The 27386-nt window shown below is 36.8% G+C and overlaps 1 protein-coding gene across 1 annotated transcript in view; it reads right to left on the reverse strand.

Annotated features, from left to right (window-relative positions):
* LOC122808708 (hepatic lectin-like) overlaps positions 1-27386 on the reverse strand; it is a 634431-nt gene that overhangs the window by 352835 nt on the left and 254210 nt on the right. Inside the window, exon 2 of the mRNA XM_044079696.1 lies at positions 2653-2766. Coding sequence (XP_043935631.1) covers positions 2653-2766 — 114 coding nt within the window. The remainder of the gene's footprint in view (positions 1-2652; positions 2767-27386) is intronic.

Genomic DNA, 27386 nt, shown 5'->3' on the forward strand with positions numbered 1-27386 from the left:
GAATTCTCACATATATAATACAGAGTTTTTCTGTCAGAAAGTCATCATTTATAAGAGGCTCATATATAATCTGATCTTTGTATGCAAAGGTAACATTGGGGAATTCAATGATTTCATGGCTGAATGACAGAGTAATCAGTTTGGACTTGAGTTCACCTTTCAGATGCACAGGGAGAAGATACAACATTTGGACTTGGAATTTTGTTGTGGGGAAGATCGTAGGGTACATTTCAAGCCATTTATTAAGGAGGCAGCAGTGAATAACTTTTTAATGGTAAGTAGCATGCATGCCCCCCATTTGTTGGCATCTTTGCCTTTTGGGGAGTATTTACATGCTGCTACTAATACGTATGATAAGTTACAGCTGGGAGAAGACTTCAGCAAGGTAAGATCAAAGTTAATTAGCACGGGATATTTTGAGCATACTCTGAATGAAGCGGAAAGCAAAGTTAGAAGTAGATTGGAAGAAATAAGCACAGCACACAGGGAGCAAAGTCAGAAAAGTTATGGCAGATTTAGTACTGATACATGCACTAGAGATAATGTAGATAGAATATTTTTTGTGAATAGGTATTCACCTTTTTCTGATGTACTTAGAGGGTTGGTGGATAGGTTTTGGCCTATCATTTGTAATGATGAAAGTCTGGACAGATTGTTCCCCAAACGGGTCACCTTTTCATATAGCAGGTTCTTGAATTTAAAGGAACTTCTTAACATGGGAAAAGAACGGAAAGCTGGTTTTCGAAAGGGCAGTTTCCCATGTGGTAAATGTAAGGTCTGTACAAAGATTAGCAATTTAGATGGGGTCAACATCAATGGTAAGACATATAGGACACAAGAAGAGTTCCGGTGTGATTCCTGTGGGGTGGTTTACATTATTGGTTGCAGTTGTTCACCTATCAAATGGTAGGTGGGACAGACCAAGATGATGGTGAAAAAATGCATTATGGAACATTTGGGGGACATTAGGAATGAGAGATTAGAGATTTTTATAGTGTCCATGGTCATTCTCTTACTAGTCTGTTCTTTAGTGTGCTGGCCAAGCCCCATTCATGTCAAGGAGAAGAATATTGTGGTAAATTATTGCAACTATAAACCAAATTAATAATCAGTTTTGGTACTATGCAACTCAGGGGGTTAAATCAGTAAGTGAATTTGAATGTAATTTAATATTGGAAATTGAGTATAGAATTTTTGTATTATTTTGTATTTAATATAGGTTTGTTATGTGGGGGTGTAACATCACTTTAACTTGTTTTGTTAATGGACACAATTTTAATTGTATGTAATTAATGGATTATATATAAAAGGAAGCCATGTGGTGCGACTGTTATTCCTTTGAAGGTGTAAGCCGAGGTACTGGATGCACTAGTAAATGATTCAACTTCATTCCACTGTGTTCCTGTTTTTTTGTCTTCAATCTCAGTCAGTCAGGGTAATTTCTTTTGGCATGTACATAGGTAGTTCTCCCCCCCTCCTGAGTCACCTTACTCTAATGCTGCCTCTTCCCATGACCCTAACCTGACCCCTTACTTTAATAAAAATCTTCCCAAAACACTGCCATGACATAAAGCGCATTCAGACACAAATACACACAAAAACACACTAGCAAAACCACATCAATCCGCTTTCCTAACCATGAACCTGATCCTGACCCTGACCCTAAAATGCACACACTCACAAACAAACATACAAAACTTATTCCCTAACCTATTCCTGACCTAACCCTGACTTTCATAAACACACAAATGTTCTTGCCACCTCCAACCTTACTTACTTTTCTCAGTGAAACATTAGCTTGGTTACTTCAAGATTAAGCAGCACCCTTCACACTCATTGACCAAATGGACATTTTACGAAATCCTGGGAACACATATAAATGGAGATCTACATCAGTAACAGATAATAACTTAGACATGTACTTGTGTGCAAGTGTATGAGAACACACACACACACACACACACACACACACACACACACACACACACACACACACACACACACACACACACACACACACACACACACACACACACACACACACACACACACACACACACACACACACACACACACACACACACACACACACACACACACACACACACACACACACACACACACACACGCACATTCACACTCACACATATGCACATCAACACACAAAGGAAAAGTATATTTTCCATCACTCTGCTGTTAGCAAAGGAATTATTTTCATTCAGAAAACAGTTTTCAATCAGTCCCTTCATCAAAGCAGGGTTTAGTTAACCTCAGTGGAACAAGGCAACTGACTGCCAAATGTGGACCCAATACAAGGCAAAGAAGGTCTGTTCTGCTGTATCATAGAAATGAACAGCATATTGATTGCATCAGATACCTGGGGAGAGCCATCATAGATTACAAATGCACTCAAGATACAAAAATCAGCTACAGCGGAATCTGTCTTTGAAAATGCTAACTCCAACTATGACATTGCATTGCAGACAGCTAAAAAGCAGTGTTCATTGTATAATAGTCTACAGTGTTAAAAACGATGTCAGATTAAGAATAAGTTCTTTGTACAGTGAGTTACTTCCCATTTTTAATACATAACATCTAAAGCAATCATATAAAAGCACAATTTATAATATAATTATGTTAATATATACTCACAGTTCAAACTTAAAAAAATAGTGGAAGCAAGCAAGCAGGTTGTGGCAAGCATCAGTACTATTATAAATGACCAGAGTGTGTTTTTCTTGTTTAATTTCTTCCATAGAGTCTGCCCTAGTAAAAGAAACATAGACAAAAGTTACTCTCTGAAATATTTAAACATGTAGGGAATTCAAATGTTTACTTCTGACTTTCATTCAAAATTACCATTAATCTAAGATACAGAAATTTACTGAGAGAAGTAGAAATTTAATATATTATCTGTCAACTGTTCCAAATAAAAAAAATACACTCTATTACCAATGTGTAGCTAAACATCAACCTTCTCCAATTCTGTAGGAACATAAGATTTACCTGCCAACAAATAATCGAGATCTTGTCCTCCTGCCCAGCTTTTGTCATCTTGACATATGTCTACCAGTGACAAGTGACAAGAGAAGTAGTTCCATAATGAAAAAAGGTTCCCACTCAATATTTTTTAAGTTTCTTTTGCCGAAACAAAGCATGGCAAATTGGTCTGCATATAAACTGCTTTGATAGCCTGTATCTCTTAAGCAAATACTGCATCTGGCATCTGCTTAAGAACTTCAGCTTCATTTTAATTACAATACATGATGGTAATTGATCGTGACACTGTTTTAGCAACAATGAACATCTGGATCATGTCTCTTTTAATCAATATGAGCTTAGTTGTTGCCACTTTCAAAAATTTTCACTCCAAGGTAGTGGCATTAAATGTATCACACAACACTACAGAACTTTTTTTTCCTGGGGCAAATCCTCCCAGCACCCCTACTGGGGGGGGTCAAGCACCACAATTTTGATCTTCATATGTACTAACCTTAAGGTAACACATACTTGGAGAAAAGGGAAACTCAGCTTTTTCCTCAATGCACTTTCACATTTTGGCACAGATAGATTCATAAGCTCAATGTTAGCCGATTAAAAACTTTTCTTAAGTTCTTAAGGAGGGCCTTTGTGCAAACTTCATTGGTTAAGTCTGAATGAAGAAAATTAGACCTTGAAAAAGATCTTTGTGATATTTACAATTTATTGACAATAAGTTCTTCAGTCAATGGCTAAACCTATGACTTAGACAATCAGGACATAATCATGTCAGTTTTATAAATACTTTCATTGCAGAGAATAATCCATGATTAGCACCTACAACATTTTAAATGTTCCAAGTATATAAATATTTAGGAAGTGGTAACTCTAATTTTTAGTATTAAAATACAATCTAACTGATCTAGGTTCACTTACACCCAACCACGCTTAAACATGAGCCTCTGTAAGCCATTTTACATCTTTGCACATCAGTGTTATACTAGCAAAGCATCCTTTTTATGTAATGTCATAATTTTCTTGTTAACAAGTGTCTCTCTTCTAGCAATATAATAGGTTTACTGTTACCTGGAAATCACTCTTTGTTTCACAGAAATAAAACGGTGTTGTATATTCAGTTTGTATTTTAGTAATATCACTGTGATGATGATGATGATAATATTAATAATAATAATAATAATATATTAATTTCAAATATGTGCAGAAATGTTTCAGTCTGCATAGACTACTTATGCAATTTTTTTTACAATATCACAATTATCTTTAAATGCAGCTAGAGACTACAAAACCTGCAAAAAATATATTGAGATGCACCTGTTTACACTGACTTATAGCTGAGAAGATTTATTTAATTATATTAATAAAGAAGCTTTTAACAGCCGAAATAAAAAGAAGAAGATTAATAAAGAAGCTTTTATAAAAAAATAGCATTAAAACAGATGACTGGCACAACTATAACATCATAACTATCATGTGCACAAGAGATAGATGGAAAAGCAGTAAATAAGGAAGTAAAAAAAAAATCAGCATATTTGTATGCCAAGAATTTTAAAGAGTTTATGTAAGAGGAAATTGCATTTGTTTCTCTTGAAAATATATCTGCAAGTAATCAACATATTAGCTGAATTTAAATTTATCATAAACTGAAAATACGCTGTGCTCAGTTAAATTTAAAGGTTGGACTATTTCAGTTTTGTACTGACATTATGCTCATTTAGGAACTGAAACTACTGAAAGTGTTCATGATGTCAATTAAATTTATATTAAATATTTTTTATAATTTTCAGAAAATGCAGATGATTCCCGTTTAATTCTTAACTTGTAACAATGGATTTTTGAGTTTGCAGGAAAGTGTTTATTTTAAATGGACATAGGTAGGGGGGTCCCCCTACGAAATACCGAACATTCAGAATCCTGATGCCCAAATTACCGAGACCAGAAGCCCGACACCCCACATTACCAAAAGACCAGAAGCGCGAAATTCAAAATCCCGATGTTAAGGGATATTGAGTTAGCACTTCTGGTGTTGTGATTCAGGTAAGTATCTGTGTGTAAGTGTGTTTCTGAGGGGCTTTATTGTATGTTAGTGTGTGCTGTGACTGTGGTGTGTGTGTGTGTGTGTGTGTGTGTGTGTGTGTGTGTGTGTGTGTGTGTGTGTGTGTGTGTGTGTGTGTGTGTGTGTGTGAGGGACTGTAATGTGTGGGTGTGAGTTTGCCTTGTGTGTGTTTGTGCAATCTCGGAGTTAGAATATTAAAATAGGAGGGTGTGGTTGGTGCACTATTAATTATAGTGTAGAATTATTTGTTTGGGTTTGGTGGGGGGGGACACTGTGTATGTGTATGTGTGTACTGTATGTGTGTTGATCGTTCGCAATTTTTAATTTCCCGCTTGTGGTCCGTCGGTCTTCTCGTCTTTCAGGTATTTGGTCTCGGGATTACAGGCATCGGTCTTGTGGGTTTTCGGTCTTTTGGAGTGAACCCAGGTAGGCATGAAACCTCCAAAGGAAAAGGTCTTATGGGTCTTATAGACATAAAGCTCAAGAAATGACTAGGAATGTATATAACCTAGATATGTAGAATCCAGTAATACTTGCTTAATGGACAAGAGCCTTACCTTTAAGACACTGCATACCATATGGATCCCACGTCTTGTCCTGTAGGAAGCATAATAAAACTCACAGGTCTCATAATAATGCCCCATCTGAATTAGATGGCACTGCAAGAGTGTCATAATGATGCTCCATCTGCCATCGATGGCACTATAGGGGTGTCATAATGATATCCCATCTGCATTAGATGACACTGTAGGGGTGTCATAATGATGCCCCATCTGCATTAGATAGCACTGTAGGGATGTCATGATGATGCCCCATCTGCCTTAGATGGCACTGTAGGGGTGTAGTATGAAGCAAATTGTCAGTAGCATGAATTCATTCACAGGAGTGGATTACTTATATAAACTCTATACATTTGTGTGCTTTTATATGCCAAAAGCAGTCCCACTAGGATGACCAGAGGTGCTGCTTTTCTTAGACAAAATGGAAACAGTGAAATAGAGTAACTCGCCTGGGGTCGCGCATTCACAGTTTATGTAACAAGACTGAAAGAACCCAGAAATTCATTTTTTATGACCTACTGTCTATTCAAGTTTTCAAGTTCAGATGGAAGAATTTTTATTTTACTACAACAAGTCAAATATATCAATATTTATGTACTGTGCCATCAAAGAAGGAACAGGCATTCATGTTATCAGTTATATATTTACTTATTTTCTTATATTTATCAAGTTAGTCTCAAAGGCCATGGGCTATTCTTCTGGGAAGGCTCACATTAACTTTCATTTAAAGTATTATACAGAGAATATGTGCATGGTCATAGTCTATGCTTCTGCATATATGACTTCTTCTGGAGTCTTTCTACCAAGTGCTGGAAAGTAAGAAAAATATGGTATAACAGCATTCGTCCAAGAAATTAAGAAGTTTTAAGTATGAGAAACTAACAAACACAAAAAAGGGACCTTCTGTTATTTAAAAATGGCTTGAATTATTTAATTTCTAAAATCTATTTAAAGTAGTCATCACATTTGCTGTTATCTTAAACATAAACTGACATTCTGCTGGTCTCAAATAAATTAAGCTTTTAGGTAATTTTTTTATCTTTCTGCTAACAGGTTGTCTTTCCAAGTGAAGCTTGCTGAGGTTTTATAGAATATAGTTAAATATTATAGACTTAGCTCTGATTACCCTTGCTAATTTTCAAACTTTACAAAAGCAGTCACAGTTGTGCAGTGGTTAGCATTGCTGCCTCACAGCAAGATGTTCTCCGGTTCGATCCTTGGCTGGGTTGCCTTTTGTGTAGAGTCTGCATGTCCTCCATGTGGTCCTGTGGGTTTCCTCTGGGTGTTATGGTTTCCTCCCAAAGACATGCTGTAGGTGGATTGGATACTCTGGCCCTAGGTGTGTGTGTGTGTGTGTGTGCCTTCAGTGGAAGGCTGTGCTGGCAAAACTCCACTGCCAATCATTAGCAGACAGGTGATCTGTTGTGGCGACCCCTAACCGGGAAAAGCCAGAAGAAGATAAAAGGGAGTAATTAAATATCAGATCTCTGATAGCCTTTCCGTTCTTTCCAATTTTATCTTTTATTTGGAAGCCCATAGCTGTGGATTTTGAATTTAAAGGCTTTGTTTGAGTGTACGAATACTCTGAGTACTTTCAGTCATCAGCCAGCAAGACACTCATCAATCAGATATAATTAAGAAAAACTGCATTATTTATTTCAATATTCCATAAGGTCACATTCTGAAAAATAGTGCATGCAAATTTAATAAATATTAATCCATCTAATTGTTAATTTTAGTACAAGTCACACCACATGGTGCTTATAATTTATACACTTTAGGCAACATTATGGATGAATTGGTCAACATAACTAGCAATGAAGGTGTAAAGAAGGAAGGAGGGTGGTGAATGACATTAATCTATTTACTGGGAGTAGCTGCTAATACTTGTCCCCACCTTTTTATCTAATGCCATTGCCTACTTAGGTTAGAACAGGGTTGCTTTGTAGCTTTCTAGCTTACTGTTATTTCAGCATTCTGCAAACAAAGACTAACTTATTTAGATTTTAAGGACCATGAAGAATAAAAATACAAGGTTAGAGTTTGCAAAGGTAGGTCATGTTCATGCTACATATCAATAGCTTATTTCTTGCTTTCAAAGATAAAACATAATAGCATTTCCATAAGCTGTTAATGTTTTCCATGCATGAAAAATTCAGCTGCACAAACAATGGTAGTAGATGCATAATGTGAATTGTGTTCAGGGAGTCCATTTCCTTAAATACCAATAGCTCAATTTACCTATGCCTAAATGTCCACTGTTCATCACATGCATTGTGTTCTTCCTAACAGAGTGTACTTTAAAAAGTTCTGCTGGTGTAAGCATCCCTAAATCAAAATGCAAATGTCTTCTGAGTTATCTAATAGAAAATGTACCTACACGTGTGTGGCCATATTATACATTTTGCAGTGTGTGTGTGTGTGTGTGTGTGTTTGTGTATATGTGCGTGTGCATGTGTGCTTGTATGCGTGTGTGCATATGTGTGCGTGTGAGTGCGTGTCAGTGTATATGAGAGACAGGGAGAGAGAGAGAGAAAGATTATCAGAGACAAGAGGGCAGATAGTTTGAAATTACTTTCTCTGGCAGTACAAGCATGTAGTGCTTTTGTGGATTAGCTTTATATCACCCACAGGTTTAGTGCAGAGGAAAATAATGCTTGTAGTGCTCAAATTTAAAAAAGGCATTTATTTAATGGAGGATTTCTATAATATTTTAGTACCAATCCCCAAAAAATTATGAGGTGTTTGTTAACCTTTTTGAATAGTGGACAAAGCTTTCACCCTTTCATCTTTCATACTGTGAAACAAATGGGCAAAATATGGAAAACATACTAACATCTTTCTAACAACTTAAACTAGTAAATGAAAATTATACTAAAAATGTGTTTCTTTATACTTGTAAAATGTTCTTTTGATAAATTAATATGATTCAGCATTCTTTCCCATGGGTATTAGTTAAAAAATTTATTAGCACTGAATGTGCGACAGCCCCTTTCAATGTAGAAAACTGAGGAGTGTGGAACATTTAAGACTCAAAAGGAATGAATGCTAATTGTTAAAATAAATGTATACTGCATGGAAATGTTACCATTCTCTGTGTTTTTTTATATTAATGCATCTGCACCCATGCCATGATGAGGTAGATTTGAGAGAAATGACTATGGATGTACTTCTACTATTTTCTGCAGCAAAATGCTACAAATGGACAGCAGTTTTTTTTTACCTTTTCACCATGGTCATATGAGTATAAAATTAATATATGTAAGCTGGGGTGGGTATGAAGGGGTAAAGTTCTGTGCATCACAGATGTAATGAGAGAGCCCCCTGCAAAAACAAATCTACTTGTTTTCCTTGGTTTTTGATCAGTACAGGGTTTTTACACAGGTTTGCTTACTGATAATGCATTATTTTTCTTTGTGTCAGGTGATTTGTTGGTAAATTAGTCATTGTTGTTATGGGTCCTTTTAACTATTAACTTCCACACTTAATTTCCTAGTGCTGTCTGGCTCAGAGAGTCAGACAATATAAAGGCCCAACCATTTCTGCTAGCTTCATGAGTGGAACAGCCTATCACTGAATTTCAGAGACATTTGTCAAACAACCAGTTTATGTTAGATGTGACAGAAAAGTTTAAGGTAGCTCTGTACTCCATCTTCTGTTGAGTTTAGGATAATTTACAGCCACTGGATCTAAATCTATATCAATGTTTTGCAATATTTTTTGTCTGGTGAGGGGTAAAGTATCATTGATGACTCCTAAGGGGTGGTCAGAGCAATAATATTACTCACAGTACTCTTAACTTCAACTGCTGCCATTAGTAATATTATTACTTACACTTTTAGCAATATTATCACTCACAGTAATCTTAACTTCAACTGCTGCCATTAGCAATATTATTACTTACACTTTTAGCAATATTATCACTCACAGTACTCTTAACTTCAACTGCTGCCATTAGCAATATTATTATTTACACTTTTAGCAATATTATTACTCACAGTACTCTTAACTTCAACTGCTGCCATTAGCAATATTATTACTTACACTTTTAGCAATATTATTACTCACAGTACTCTTAACTTCAACTGCTGCCATTAGTAATATTATTACTTACACTTTTAGCAATATTATCACTCACAGTACTCTTAACTTCAACTGCTGCCATTAGTAATATTATCACACACAGTATTTAACTTCAACTGCTACCACCAACAATATTATTGCTTACAGTACTCAACGTCATCTTCTGCAATTAGCAAGAGTATTACCCATGGTACTTTTAACTTCAACTGCTGCCATTAGTAATATTATTACTTACACTTTTAGCAATATTATCACTCACAGTACTCTTAACTTCAACTGCTGCCATTAGTAATATTATTACTTACACTTTTAGCAATATTATCACTCACAGTACTCTTAACTTCAACTGCTGCCATTAGCAATATTATTACTTACACTTTTAGCAATATTATCACTCACAGTACTCTTAACTTCAACTGCTGCCATTAGCAATATTATTACTTACACTTTTAGCAATATTATTACTCACAGTACTCTTAACTTCAACTGCTGCCATTAGCAATATTATTACTTACACTTTTAGCAATATTATTACTCACAGTACTCTTAACTTCAACTGCTGCCATTAGTAATATTATTACTTACACTTTTAGCAATATTATCACTCACAGTACTCTTAACTTCAACTGCTGCCATTAGTAATATTATCACTCACAGTATTTAACTTCAGCTGCTACCACCAACAATATTATTGCTTACAGTACTCAACGTCATCTTCTGCAATTAGCAAGAGTATTACCCATGGTACTTTTAACTTCAACTGCTACCATTAGCAATATTATTACTCACAGTACTCAACTTCAACTGCTACCATTAGCAATATTATTACTCACAGTACTCTTAACTTCAGCTGCTGCCATTAGCAATATTATTACCCACGGTACTCTTAACTTTAACTGTTGCCATTAACAATATTATTACTTACAGTACTCAACTTCAACTGTTGCCATTATTATTAAAATACTATTAACTTTAACTGCTGTCATTAACAATATTATTACTCACAGTATTCTTAAGTACAACTGCTGCCATTCCATATGTCAACCATGAGGATATCTGTGAGTTGTTTTCAGAAGATGTTCTGTTAATATTGCACTTTGTACAGGAAATTGCTTTCAGTAATCTTTAGACAGGTTCAATAGTAAATTTAGATACAGGTACTGAAGATTTAAAGAGTTAAGCTCAGGGTTTGAAGGTAATTTTTAAATGTATTGTCCTGGTCCATATTTCATACATAAAATCAGTGGCAGATTTACTGAGGGTGGGGTGGGAGGGGGGCGAGGGGAGCAAACCTTCCCTGCTTTACTGGAAAGGCTCACCCATACTCTGCTACAGTTTGCTGTGAGAGAAAGGTTAGTTTGCTTTTTATTTGTTGTATTTTGTTCATAGGTTCATAGGTTCATACTAGGCTATCTGCCCTGGGGCAATTGTAAGCCTAGCCCGATTCTGTATGGCTTACGCCACCCCTTGATTTGAGTATACTGTGCCCTTTTTAAGGTTTAGTTTACTGTGCCTCTGTCTAATAGTGACACGGGAGTAATCCCTGGGACAAACCTACGATACCCCATCCACTTATTGAGATTCATCTTGAAGAGATTCAGTGAGGTGCTCTGCCTCACATGAACTGGAATTCTATTCCAGAGTGAAGGGAGCCTCTGGGTTATGAACCTGCCCCTCCAGCAAGTTCTATTTATTTCTGTGCTGAGGTTCAAGTCCCTCAAGCGTGTGGCTCTAAGGGATTTAGATTTACTGAGATGGAGCATGTCCATTAATTCTGGATTGACATAGCTTTGTATGTCAGGCATAGATCGCCTCGAAGTAGGCGGCATGCAACTGAGTAGAGCTGGAGTTTTTTTAACCGAGCAGCATATGGCATCTGTTTGAGACCCTTGATCCTCTTGATGAAATACTTTTGGGGTCTTTCTAATTGCTGCAGGTGTCGGGTAAGGTACATCCCAAAAGGGGCATTGTATTCTATGATGGGCCTGATGAGGGATGAATAAAGGGGCACGATTACCTCTCTTGATCTAGATGTGAAACCCTTCGTGATGAGGTGGGCTATGTAGAAGGTCTTTCTAACCACTTTGGCAATGTGGTTTTCAAAGGAGAGATTGCTATCAACTTGGGTCCCCAGGTCCCTAATAACTTTCTCTGTACTTAATGGGTTTCTGCCTATGTGGTAATTTGTGGGCACATTGTTTTTGCCAAAGGGTATGACTATAAATTTTTTGGCATTTAGCTTTAAACCATGGCGCTGGCACCAGTTATCTGTCTCTGTGAGACCTTTTTGAAGGATGTTTGTGTCAGCTGGAAAGTTAATTATGGCACCCAGTTTGCAGTCGTCTGCGAACTTGGTGAGCCATAGTCCTCCCACATTTGCCTGTACCTCGGAAAAGTATATACCGAACAATAGAGGTTCCAGGACACAACCCTGTGGGATGCCATTTGTGACCGGTTTTGAGTCTGACATGGCTCCAGCAACTCTCACTCTGTGGGTTCTGTCTTTGAGCCAGTTTGTGACCCATCTTGTGACATAGGGGTTTATATTTAAGCTGGATAGCTTATCTATGATGCCCGTGTGGGGTATTGTGTCAAATGCCTTTGCAAGGTCCAGACAGGCTGTGTGGACTACCTTCCCTTCATCTATGGCTTTGGTGACTGTTTCAAAGAAGTCAACCAGGTTCAAAAGGCAGGATCTGCCCTTGACAAAGCCGAACTGGGTAGGATCTAGTGTCTGTAGGTCCCCAATGTCTTTGTTTATGAGCTCCATGATGATCCTCTCCATAGCCTTGCAGACTAAGCTAGTCAGGCTTATAGGGCGATAGTTTCCAGGGTCCGTAGAGGCTCCACCTTTGTGGAGTGGGACTTTACTGGGACTTTACTGGCTTTTTCTATTTTTGTATACTGTGATTTGTTTTCTTTACACTGTGTTTTACTTGTATTCTGCGGTTAACTGCATCTTAAAACTTGAAAAGAGACCACAGCTCTGTCTCTTGTGAGTCAGACCGAAATTATTTTCTTTCTAGTTGCCTGCCCCTTATGTTAATTTGATCATATATCTAATTTCCTCTCTGCTTTTACTGGCTGGTGTGAGTAAGCATAACATTATCATTTTGTGAAATCACTCCCTTCAACTATTTAAATTTATTGGCCATCCTACTGTATTCCATAGCACCAGGACACAAAAGTGACAAGCCCCTTTCAGTCTATCTTGCTGTTTTAAAAATAGTACCTCTCCACTAAAACTTAACTTTTTAGACAGGTAAAACTTAAGTTACCTACTTTCACATCTAACTCTTCTAGTGCACACTGCAGTGTTTAGGATAAAACATTTTTTTATCTTACCTTTAAGTATCTATTGCAAGACCACTAGTTATTGGACAGCCCACATTCTGCCTCTTAGTAGTCATCTTGGGATTAGTGCTTCTGTTTTCTCCTGGTGAGAGAAGGAGTTAGGGTTGCCACCTTTTGATTCTGATAGTCTGTTTCCTTTTTGAAACAGAATACCGGAGTTTGTACAGTGTTTTCTGGAATACTGGAGAATCAGTTTGATTTCCAAATACTCCGGAAAAAAAACGGAGGGGTGGCAACCCTAGAAGGAGTGTAGTTACATTATTTCCTGGAGACTGCTGATCACCAGAAAGCTTAATAAATGCTTTATAGGTGACAGCTTGGGATGTGCGCTTATATTCTGATCCTGTTGAGAGTAGGAGCAGAGTGCATTGATTCCTGACTCTTTCTGGTTGGAGAGTGAGTGTCTGTGCCTAATGTACCTGATTGGTCTTGTTGCTATTTGAGGCATCTACCAGAAAAAGGCTACAAAGATTGGTGCTAACATTTTGCTTCTGGTGAGAGAAGAAGCAAAGGAGCATTGTATCCCAACAGAGTGAACAGTAAATGTGTACTGAGACCAGCATTAGTAGTAGCCAGGCAGTAGCCATTCATGTGACACCCCTCTTTCCATCATTCTTGACAAGCTAATTCTTTATTTTTCAGTAAGTACTGCTTGATTTCTTTCTAACTTCAGAATATTTGCTAAATACTTCATCCTTAAATTTTCAGGGCCTACATATTAGTTTCCCCTCAAGTGCTTGGCAGTGCTCTGCATAGACTCTGACACCTTGAGTGACATTTTTTTCTGTAAAAGGACTATATAAGGAAACAGCTCCAGTACTTAGTAATAATGACCATCCCTCCTGGCATGTCTAAAGGTCAGTTCCCTGTGCTTTCTCCTATTAACCTGGTGAACTTGGGCATTCTGAGGCAGTGTAGCAACTGCCTCAAGTACACAGACAACCCTTTCATCTTACCTCCCAACACTCAGACTTGTGAGAGATGCACTTATATATCCAAACTGGAAGCCATGCACTCTCAAGCCAAGACCGGAATAGCTGGTCAAGAGGAGAAGGTCAACACCTGCACCACACTACATGCAACACATAGCCCTCCAGAACACCCACCATCACTGCTCTCAAATAAAAACACAAGCCACACACCCACCTTCACAGAGGCTCTCAATAGAAATCTACCCAAACAGCAGTGACCTACAAGGCAGAAATGCACTCAACCACAACAACACAGCACAAACCACAAGACACATAGCTCACCTAAACAGTCTGCCCCTCAACCTAAGCCCCTAAGGCAAAACAGCTTGCCCAATACACTAATCATAGGTAACTCGATAGTGAGGCACACTGATGCCCCACTCACTAGGTTGAATAAGAAGAAGGTAACAGTCAGCTGTCTATCAGGTTCCAGAATCCAACACATAACACACACTCAGGTCATTCCACAACAAGTATAAGTATGTGTCTGTCATTGTCCATGTGGGTGTGAATGACCTGAGACACACCTCCCTGGACTACATTAAAAGAGACATGGAGGAGCTCTCAGATTATCTGGCCCAGGCAGGTATGACCCTTGCCCTGAGCTGCATCCTACCATTATCCAGAATGATACCACAGTAAAAGCAGAAAATTATTGACTTTAACAATTGGCTAAGTTTATGATGTCATTCTAAGGGGATCCAGTATCTGTCTGCTTGGGATGACATGACTGACAGACCTTGATGCTTTGCCAGAGATGGCCTGCATCGGTCACCCCTGGGTTTCTGGATACTGGCTAGGCCTCTTGCCAAGAGCCTTACAAAGAAGATCCTAGGCCTTACACACATGTCCTACATGCACAGACTAAAAAAAACCTCCAGCTATTCTCTGTCTCATATCGTCTAGTAAGAGGCAATCTCTGCTTAACTTACAAAGCCATGTCTGACCCAGCTCTGTTAGAAATGCTACATCTGAAGAAATCCCAGTCCCTCCACACCACACACTCCAGAGACCTCAACCTCATTACCACAATCAACAGAACATGCTGAAGGGACAGGTTCATAACCCAATGACTGCCCATGGTCTGAAATAGACTTCCCATATATGTCAAGCAGAGCACCTCACTGGCCCTCTTCAAGAGAAATTTTGATGAGTGGATAGGAAATAGAAAGTTCACCCAGGGGATCACGCCAGTGATTCTACTTGATACAGGCACTGGGAACTAACTTCGGGCAGCACAATGCCAGGGCACTTCTATGGGCTAGGCTTGTAAAGGCTCCAGGGCCATTAGCCTAATACACACCTATGAACCTATGAACCTATGAACATTTATTTATTTATTTACTTATTTAAATACATAAATGGCAGCACTGTTTTCTTTACTTAAAAATAAGCTCCAAACACCCCTATTCACATCTTGGGAATATGCTACACACCAAACATACCTCTCAAGTGAAGTAGGGTAGACTTGCTCTGTAAGAAGATACTGAACAGCTATGTTATGTGTATGATACTCCGAAAAAATGTCTAAATAAATAAGTTAAAAAAGCTGCTTTACAGCTGTAATGAAGTAGAAAAAACCAAGCTGTTATGGGCAGTTTACTGCTAAGGATTAGCTCTCAACTGTACCACATTTTATAAAATGTCCCCATTTTAACAGGGACAAGATGGTGTTTTCTGCTCTTCCAGTTTAACTAGTTTCTGCTTTCTCATTGGCTAGGTTTGAGCTTGTAAATCTAAGCAGTGTGAAATTGGCATCTGAAGCCACTAGTCAAACAGATCTTACCGACTGGCAGTGGTGTGTTCAGAAACTGCAGTCTGTTCCCACTAGTCTTTGTCTTCAAAAGCACATTACTGAATTTTGGTGCTGTCTTTCTCATGCATTAACTGGAGTTATTTTCACAAGACTTTGCCATTGCTCACAGGAGCTCACTAAGGGAGTTATCGTTGCCAGGGTACAGTCTTCAGTCTTCTCATAGAACACATGGGTTTGCACTGAGTTGAGAGGCTACTATGTGGTAAGCAATAACAAAACATATTAAGTAAGGTACATTGTGCAGGGACTAATTACCTAGTCTAACACAGAATGATTACTGCTATAGAAGAGTTGTGAGCAGGATGACATTTGACTAACTTATTTTAAGGCAGATGCACATGATTAATGGAAACTATAAAAAGTTTCAATTTTGTGATTCGTTGAGAGCAGTAAAAGTTACTTGTTCCAAATTAGTGTAGTATTTAGGGTGATTTCTTCAAATTCCTTTGCCAACTTTAGTTTTGTTAAAATAACAAACATCTAGTTTAAAATGCAAGAGTCTTGGGCTACTACTCTTAAGGTGTCATCTTTATCTATAGGGGGTTTTGCAGGGTGCTCTAGGTTCCTCCCACCTCCCAAGGAAGTCCTGTAGAATCTCTAGCTAAATTTATATACATATATATATATATATATATATATATATATATATATATATATATATATTGGGATGCAAAATTCATATCGGCAAGACAGTATAATTGAATTTCCCAAAACTCAAAGCTTTTGAATGAAGATCACTGTACAGTGAGGTTCAGGAAATTTGCCATTTACCTCAATGTAGTGTGATCATTTACCTCAATGTAGTGTGATCTCAGAATTGGTATGTAAAATTTGCAGGGGGGTGTGAGGGGCAAAGTCCCCACTTGGGGGGATGTAGGGGGGGCTTGCCCCACTGCAAAAACATAAAAAAGCTAGATATTGTGTTTTTTTCTTTTTATGCAACTCTACCAAGCAGACTCTAGCCTCACCTTATCTTCTTCCTTCCTCATTATATGGAGCCCCTCTCCTAACCAACATGTCCTCCTCTATCACCTCTAAACTAGAAAACTGCTACAACAAAATCTCTAAATTTACCTCTAAATCTAAAAATACCACCCATCACTGCCTAACCCTACAATCCCTGAACTGGCTTGAACTCCCAAACTACCTAGACTATCTCCAACTCACTACTGCACATAAATTCATATTTCACCCAACAAAATGTCCTGCTCTAACTAACATTCTTCCCCCTTATACACCCAACAGAGCTCTCAGATCTGAAAATCAGAACTTAATTACTATCCATAAACCTAAACGTCCTACTGGCCAACTTCTCCTATCTTTCTCACTAGGCAAAAAATGGAATTCCCTTCCCTCCACACTAAGAACCATACCAAACTCAGAAAACTTCAAAACCCAGCTATTCAAACACCTGTCCACTAAATGGAAATGTACCTGCCTTCACCCAACCTAATCCAAGGGGGTTCTCACTCTGGTCCCCAAGCTCTACAACTCTAATAGTTATCTTCCTATGAGCCTATCTAAGCTCTCAACAATTTCTATAGCTTCTCTCTAAGCTATCACCTCCTACAGATACCCTCACACAGCCCAACCTTGTAAATATTGTAAATAGCATTCTACTGTTGATGTGTGTATCTAAAGCGTATTTACATTTTCCTAAAAGGTTTGTATGAAAACTGCTTCCACACCTAACCCATATCTGTTTTCCTCACATGAAACTGTGTGACCCCTAACTTCAAGCTTAATGAATTTGATAACTATGCATGCTATTGAATGCATTTATGAGTAACTATTCTACATAAGATCTTTAATATTAACTATCATTTGTATCTAAATTGTAGAATGCATCTTGGAGCTTTTCTCCCCGGTAATCAAATTGCAAATAAATAAATAAATGTTTGAGTTTTCAGAAATTTGATCACATCATCTCACCGATATGAATTTCAAGTTTCTGAAAACTCGATCAACTGACATAAATCTATATATATATATATATATATATATATATATATATATATATATATATATATATATATATATATATATATATATGTAGATAGAGATAGGATTTTTTTTTGCATCAGGCTTTGAAGAATTACCATTTCATAAGAGCTGTGCAAGTCTCACTGGCATAATTCTTAATCTCTTACTTGCAGATTCCCCAACAGATACAGATATAATCAGGGACTTTTTTGTAAAATACTTGTACTACTAACAACAGACATTGACATAATAAAAGACTTGGAATGGCATCCAGCATCTTTTCTCCCCAAATCACCAGTTTTATGAGGGATTAGGAAGGGCAGAGAAAACATTTTGAGCCAAAATAAGGGATGTCCCTGAAAACTGGAACAGTAGACAGGAGTGTGCCACTGGACATTTACTGACTCGCTAGCCTGTCTGTGTTCTTCCGCAAACTAACTTTTCATTTTATTTTGCATAATATGGAACTGATGATGTTTGATGTATATCTGATACAGCCTACATTTTTTTTGTGGGGGGTGAGATGGGCGATGTTAGTTAGCTGGCCAGGGAATAATGAGCTGATATTGGAGCAGAGATTTAACTTGTTCAAAGACGTCCTGTAAAACTAATTCCCTGTCTGTGGCAATGAAGGCATGCTGCTATCCTGATTAATGACTATAACCATAAATTTGAAGTTACTATGCTGGGCATTAAGGTGCCTAGCCAGGTTTCTCAGTTGCAGAGAGTGCCATCTAGCTAAGTCATTTGCCTAGTCACACACAAGACAAATGGAAGCTGATGGAATTAAACCCTGGACTACAAGAAGCACCATGTTATGAACTCATAGCCTTAACCCTTTTTTCTTTGCATTGTACATATTGGTGGAACACAGAATACATTTACAGCTTCTGGACAGTGCTAAACATAGGGGGATTTATATTTTTCAGTGCTTGTTTGAAGACAACAGTGATCAGCATATCACATTAATTGCAGTTATGGATGAGCATCATTTGTGTAATATCTTTTCTGTAAGATTTGGACAACAATGGATTTTTTCCATAACTGATTTTTTAATTACTTTTTCATTAATGTTATTTTGTGGGATTCGTGTTTTTTAACTGGTAGGAGTTTAGTCATTTCTTTATCCATGGTAAGTAACTCTGGAGTTCTTTTCATGTTTATGCTATTTATTTGCAAAGATGCCTTTGTTTTAATGCACAGTACTGAAGTTCTTTTCTGAGGATGTAAGGTTTTGAAGGTAAAATGGTTTGGACAACAAGGCATTATTTTTCACAATGAAAGAAAATAAAGATAATATTTTTTTAGGGCCCTCATTGGATTAAAAGTTTGGAAAAGAGCTTTGAGATATTCCTCAGAGTATATAAAACTCCATCGCTTTTGGGGGCCACTAGGCCCCCAGACCCTCCCGTTTAATTTAGTTATTTCACTGTAGTTTTGCTTAGGTATGGTGTGTTGAAAAAGGCAAAATATAAAAGGACAATAACTAATCCAAATATTGGAGGAAGGTCAGTATGGGGAAATGGGGTGGGAGAGCAATAAGAGAAAGAATTATAACCATGGGCTGAAATGAATACCTAGTGTTATCCAAATTATAACCACGGGCTGAAATGAATACCTAGTGTTATCCAAATTATAACCACGGGCTGAAACAAATACCTAGTGTTATCCAAATTATAACCATGGGCTGAAATGAATATCTAGTGTTATCCAAATTATAACTATGGGCTGAAATAAATACCTAGTGTTATCTAAATTATAACCACAGGCTGAAATAAATACCTAGTGTTATCCAAATTAGAACCATGGGCTGAAATGAATACCTAGTGTTATCCAAATTATAACCATGGGCTGAAATGAATACCTGGTGTTATCCAAATTATAACCATGGGCTGAAATGAATACCTAGTGTTATCCAAATTATAACCACGGGCTGAAATGAATACCTAGTATTATCCAAATTATAACTACGGGCTGAAATAAATACCTAGTGTTATCCAAATTATAACCACAGGCTGAAATAAATACCTAGTGTTATCCAAATTATAACCATGGGTTGAAATGAATACCTAGTGTTATCCAAATTATAACTACGGGCTGAAATAAATACCTAGTGTTATCCGAATTATAACCACAGGCTGAAATAAATACCTAGTGTTATCCAAATTATAACCACAGGCTGAAATGAATACCTAGTGTTACCCAAATTATAACTACGGGCTGAAATAAATACCTAGTGTTATCCAAATTATAACCACGGGCTGAAATGAATACCTGGTGTTATCCATTCATTTAGTCCAGTTTCTGCAGTACTGTTTTAACAGCTTAATATGCGCATTTCAGACTATGCAGAAAAATGAAAAAGAAATGAGATAAGATTGTGCCAAGAAGTGTGACAGTGTTGAGTGACTACTGACATACATATTTGTTCAGCAGTAGCTTGCCCATCAACATATGTTCTGGATCTGCCATTGAATATCTTGTTTTCTGAAAATATTGTTTTTTACAATGTAGTTTGTAATATATTTGCTGGGTGTGAAGAAAGCAGAAACAAGATATAAAGGTGTGGCCACTGTTGTGAAGACTTTAGCAAAATCTAATTTTTAAAATGGTCAGTTAATAGTCAGTTTTCAATGCATTATCATGCTACGCAGACAGACTACAGACGGCTAGTGAGATGCTTAGCACTGTATACTTAACTGATGTTGATAATACCTCTCAGCTCTCATTAGTTTTTAGAGATGTCTCTAATTTTGGCTCAAAATGTTGCTCCATCTCTCCTTAAATTAGAATTTTGGTTTGAAAAAAAGGTGATAGACAACAATCAATAAATGCTGGCAATTATTAAAAATACTAATAAGTATTGCAGTTATGGACATCTTTTATTTCAGAAAACATATTAAGTCATATCCTCTTTTTCTGTCAGATTGCTAAGATATACATACACTACTATTTCAAATATATTCACAATTCAAGGCCTACTCCATTATTATTAATAATATTATTATTATTATTTACTTTGTCCCTAATTGCAGAGCTAGAATGTTGAAAGCTATGGTCTTGATAGACTACTAATCAGCAAATATCACTGTAGTATCTGTTATATGTATTTTTTAGCTGAATGGAACCAAACCAAAGTTTTAATTGTATCTGTTCTGTACTTTGATTTACAGAAAAATGATGAAGGCACCCTACAACACCTTAGCAGTTAAAGGTCAATTTCACAGTGTGCCATATGCTACCGTACATTCAATGATTACCACATTTTGGGAGAAATTATTTCCTCCCATGAATTATGTTAGCCTTGGAGTTAATTGCAACTGTCAAAATGGTAGCTGGATAGAGAGCAAACAAAAATGTTTTAATTACCTGCAACACTCTTCCTTTTAGAAGGAATAATGCATATTTAAAAACTGCATTTGGTGGGCAGTAGCACAGTGTTTTGTTAATTGCATTTCTGACCCAGAGCCAGACTCAGTCTTTGAAAGAGCATCAGTGAGTTGCCGTAGAGTATACTATTCATTTGTTTGTTTGTTTGTTTGTTTTTTGCTTTAAATTCTAGCAGATAACCAGATATGGGCATACTGTGGATGGCTAGTTAATGAGTCAGTAGTGCATTACTGTAGCTCGTCAGCAACTGTTTGTTTGTATGAAACAGCTTAATACATTATGGTTCTGTCTTATTTTACCTTTTTTTTTTTTACTTTAGTTGGACATGTAAGATGTCACAAGATGTAGATACCACAGTAGCTATAATTTTGGGCCTGGGTACAATGACTATATGTGGGTGAAACATGACTGACTGCTGTCATTTGTTCAGTCATTCTGGTCTGGCTTTGCATGACTAAAGTAGTTTATGTGAAGAAAGTTGAAAATTATTCCTTTACTGTTGGGAAGGGGGTTAATGTTTCTGTGAAACAAATACATTGTGTGAATATTATTTTTATCACATTCAGATGTCTAACATACACATAGTTATCAAAGTGGTTATAACTGTTGGGTGGGGCAAAGGTTGGCTTTCAAAGAAAACAACATACCCTCTTGTTGTTTCTTCAGTTTATAAATTCTGGATTTACAGGATTACCATGCATTTCTGTAAAATAAGTAGGAATATTTGTTCTGTAGCTACTGTTTATGTGAAACAAAGTTGACACTATCCCTGATTTCACAGAATGCCTTTGTCTAATGTTTTGGCCTATTCCTCATAACATCTGTGTCTTGCTGGAAAATTTTTGAGAACTGTAGTCACTATATAATTACAGGCATTTGAGTTTCAGACTTTATATTCTTCAACAAATGGATGCTAATACAAGCACTGTTATTCTAGCAATTTTATAACTATATAAGAGCAGAATTTAAAATCTGTCCATCATTTTGGTCATTTCCCCTCATTATATTTTTGCCTTTGTGTTTAGTTATTGTGCTAAGATGTTAAGACATATGTATCACAATCAGATGACATATGCAAATCAAAGTAACTGCAGCTACTGGATAGAAGGGAACTGTTTGGAGATGAATGTAAATTATTCTTTTGTTGTTTGTTGAATTTAAAAAAGATGGGCTTTGCAGGACTAGTGTGTATTTATGTGAAATAAGTTGGAATACTTGGAATGCTGTATGCTTTTGTAAAACAAACTTGAAATGTATTGTTGTGTATATATTTATGTTTACTACAGTCAGATATCTGAGATGTGCACAGTCAATAAATAGGGCTAAAAATGCTGGATAGGCAGTTGTCCATGAATGAGAATGACTAATCATACTGTCTTGATCAAGTTATTAGGATGGCACAGTGGTGCAGCGGTTAACGTTGCAATCTTACAACAAGAGGTTCTCCAGTTCGATTCTCAGCTGGGGTGCCTTCTGTGCGGAGTTTGCATGTTCTCCTTGCATTCGCGTGGGTTTCCTCTGGGTACTCTGGTTTCCTCCCACATTCTAAAGACATGCGACTGGAGTGTCTCTCCCCGGGCCTCTGCTGAAAATAGGCTCTGTGTAGCCTAGTCAGACTTTCCTGGTCAATAAATGTTAAATAAATAAGTTAAACAGGCGTTAGTATGGCTTTTTAGGAACAGTGTGCATTTTATGTAAAGCAAGTCGGAATGCTTTAAATGAGGCAATTTTTATCACAGCCAGACATTTGAGGCATGCACAGCCAGGTGGCTATAACTGATAGGTGCGTATAATGGCAGCAGTCTGAGTTGTCTTTTATGATTGAAATGTTCTAAAACTGACAAGTTTCATATTCTTGACTAGTAAATGTTGTTTCACTTCTTGTAACAAAAACATTTAAGACTACTAAATTTTAAAACAAACGTACATGTCTTGCTGTATTAAACGTTATGTATAATTTACAACAATCTGCTTGGTATTTTATAAAGATAAAATAGAAAAGTGAGATTAAAAGAAAGTGCATTTATGCATTATCCTAAAAAGTGAGTAGGTAGATGGGAGGACATAGTTTAAAAACCACACAGGTTCTAAGGTACACTTAATTTGCTACTGCAGACAAAAAGTTGTTCTGTTTGACTTTCAGAGGGTGTCTGTATTGAAGGTAGCAAATATGATGGGTCTGGAATCCACCTTGCCAACTGGCATTGTCAGTTTTATGATGGAGTTTAAGGTCTTTAGAATGTTTGTTTGCTAGACTGTTCATTTTATGAAAGTGGGATGACGTTTGCAAAGAGGCACTACAGTGGCACTACAATGGCTGTTCTCTATGCTTCAAAGAATATAACCTGAGAACAGACTATAGTTAAAGAGCTTTTGAAAGGGTAGCACTAAGTCATTCTTAATATGTACTGACAGATATCCTGTGATATTATCAGAATCCAAGAAACTAATGTTTATGGTTTTGGATAGGCTAATAGGACTTGATCTACGGTGATTTCAAGTCAAATGGCAAAGGGGTGGGGGACAGTGGAATATGTGGGAAGCATAACGTTCGAGTTCAGCTTGTCTGTAAGGATATTAGCAATAGGTATGTGCTCAGAGTACAATGTACCATTAGAGGTAAGCTTGGTGCAGAACTGGATATCATATCTATGTTTCAAGATGCAACAGTTAAAGACCTTGTGATTTTCTTTGGCATTGGTGGCCACAAGTTCATAACTTGATTTATGCTCTCTAATGAATAGTTTACATAAGAATCTTACTTGCTGCTTTTAGATCCTTTCTATACTGAGGCAGAAGCAAATTCTTATAAAAAGCTAACAGCTTTTTTGTTTTTCTTATAAAGTTGATTTATGTTGGAGTTCTACCATACATAAATGTATTGCAATGCTTAAGGTAGGCAAGAACAGCCTTTTGATGCAAGAGTAGAAATCTGAGAGGTTTGCAGAAATTGATCAGTTTGGAAGAATATGCAAATTATGTTTGCTCATAATATCAGTAAATTGTAAGTAATTGTTTCTGGGAAAATATTAAAATATAGTAGAATGTTTATGGATGCTAAGGCAGGTTTTAAGGGTGAAAATTGCAGCTAGGTGGTCTGCTGTATCCAGGGTATAAGTAAAATATAAGGTACCTTAGAAGGAAAAGCAGTTGGTAATGGGAAAATGAAGGTTATATTCCTTGCTGGAGACAGGGACAGTTTGCTCTTGGGAATTAAAATTCATGAAACCGAGGAATCTCTGGACATATCTGTTGCTAGTTTAATTGGTATTCAAACTGAAATATGGAAACACAGGTAGTTAAAGACTCCCATAATAAGACCATTTGTTTGGTTTAATGAGGAGTATTTCAGAGTGACTTAGACAATCAGCATGCTGCAAGAGGGCACAGACAAGGACCTGTAGTTGACAACAATGTAGTAAGTGTCTTTACTCAGAGACACTAAGACTTCGACAAGTTCTAGGTTAGTATCATGCAAGATTTAATGTAACATGAAAGGATTGCTAATAAATATACACACACCACCGCAGCTTCCAGTACACCCCAATACACAGTGGGTTCATTATCCTGCTAATGAGGAAGTGCTATTGTTATTCCAAAAACCAAGTTTCAATAGTTACACACATGTGGATATCTTTAAGGAGGGGATGCACCTGAAGTTCAGACACTGTGTTGTTTATTTTCCTAGTACTGAGCAGACGTACTGTGATATTGCTTGAATTGGAATTTGCTGGGCGTACATTCTTGAGTTGAACTTTACAGGAATACATGAGTTTTCTACCTTTAAAAATTCAAGCAGTTGTTTAGCAAAAACTCCTTGCATAAAATGATCAGTGAAAGTTTTTAATAAACAACTGTTTGAATTTTGAAAGGTAGAAAACCCACATATTCCTGTGATATTCGGTATATCTAAGATCCACAAATCAATACAGAACTCCCATTAAGACCAATAGTGACAGCTAGGGGTTCCAAAATTCATCCTTTAGCTATGTATGTAGAATGTTTATATAGAATGTTAAGCTATTTGTAAAGATTCATTGGAATTTTTAAAAAACATCAAACCAAATTTTTATCAGGAATATTTAATTTTTGTGACAATTATTGTAATTATTGCTGACCTTTTTTCTAACATCCCTCATGATTTGGAGTCAGAGTGCTTTAATGAGATAATTTTGGAATGAACAGAATTCTCCAATAATTAATTATTAATTTATGAATTTATAGAATTAATTTTAGATAATAACTTTATGTTTTTTTTTTAAATAGAGAGCATTATAAGCAAACAAAGGGTGTAGCCTTGGGAGCTAATTTCTCTCCCATTTAGATTTAGTTTTATATTATAAGGAAAGAAACTTTATTTTGAATTCTAGTTTTGCAATCAATTGGCATTTATATACCAGATTTTTGGATGATGTTTGTATTTTAGGAAAGGTACCATGGAATGTTTGAAGGAATTTTTTGGAATATATTAGCCATACCTCATTATTGAAGTTTATATGTTCTTATTCAATGGATAACACTGATTATTTGGATGACTTTTTATATAAATGACTTTTTATATAAAGACAGAGGTAAGATTAGATTCCAATCTAAGATGTTCCGCAAGAATACCTTTTCTGATTAATATTGTATGTATTTATTTATTTATTTATTTATTTATTTATTTATTTATTATTTATTTATTTGATATTTGTTGACCAGGTTGATCCAACTGAGCCAAAGGCCCATTTCAGTGGAGACCCGAGGAGAAAAGCTGAAATCAATATACAAACATACAGTAAAATACAATACACATAATTATATAGAAGTGCAATTCCCAAACCTGAGGTGGCAAGTTCCAGTATACATACAAAAGCTCAATACCTTATATGTTACATGGGAAGTTTCCCATTACGATAATATACAAGGTAATAAAAGGTAATATAAGTTGTATAATAAAAGTATCACCAGGAAAAAGACATAACAGTGGTATAACAGTAGTGAAGGTATAATTCAGAAATTAAAAGTTCCATCTGTATGATGCCAGAAGTGTAAAAACACTGTATTTCATGTCAGATAGTAAAGGACAGAAATAAGGAATAAGAGTAAGTGAAATAATTTGAATAGGTTTGAAGGGGAATGGGACAAATAGAGGGGAGGTAGAGACTACAGAGGTGTCAACTGGGAGCTTGGCATGGGTAGGGCCAAGTATTTAGGAGGTACTGTTTTAACTTTCTTTTAAACTGGTGTGGTTGAGATATGTTTCTTATGTTAGGGGAAGTGTGTTCCAAATTTGTGCAACAGAGAACCTAAAACTGGTCTTTTGAATGTTCTTTTTGGGTTTATAGATGGTAAGAAGATGTCTTTCAGTTGAGCAAATATGTCAGAGGGGGATGTAGTAAGACAAAAGGTTGGAGAAGGAAGGGTAGGAAGAGGGTTTGTAGAGAACATAATGTGTGATCTGTAGTTGAGGAAGTAGTAGTGCATGATAGAATTCAGGCCATTGAACTTATTAAGTGCGAGGCAGTAGTGAGAGTTGTAAGGAAGAGTTGCGGTGAATCTGGCTATTTTATTGTACGTTTGGTAAAGTTTGGACAAAAGAGTAGATTGAATGCTAGTAAGGATAGGGGTAGGGGCAGCATAGAGAAAGCAGGGTAAGAGGAGTGACTGAGACAGGGAAATTTTGGAGGGAGATGTGAGGAATTTTCAATTTCTATAAAGCAGGCCAAGTTTCTGGTGTTTTTTTTTATGCATTGTTGTATGTGTAGGTCAAATTTTAATTCATCGTCAATTATGGTGCCACGTAATTTGGTATGATATTTAGCTCTAATGATAGTGCTGTTGAGGGAGGTGATGACAAATGAGTATTTGTGTTGTGTTAGTGTTTTAAGAAGGAAAAGAAGGAGTTTATTTTTTTAGGATTAAGTACTAACTGATTATCACAGAGTCCTGAGTGAGTGTTAGAAGGTCTGGAAAACTATAAGCGGTGGAGATGAGTGCAGAATCATTGACGTATTGTAGCAGAATAGAGAGTTTGGAAGCATAATGTAGTTTATCAGTGAATATATTGAATAGGAGGGGGACCAGACTTGATCCTTAAGAAACTCCTGTGTTGACTGGATGAAAGGGGGAGAGAAGAGTTTGGCAACAAAGAGACTGTTGCCTTTTGGAGAGGTGACTGGTGACCACTAACTGAG

This window comes from Protopterus annectens, chromosome 8.part0, assembly GCF_019279795.1.
Source record: "Protopterus annectens isolate FY-2018-M chromosome 8.part0, PAN1.0, whole genome shotgun sequence".
Classification (NCBI taxonomy): Eukaryota; Metazoa; Chordata; order Ceratodontiformes; family Protopteridae; genus Protopterus; species Protopterus annectens.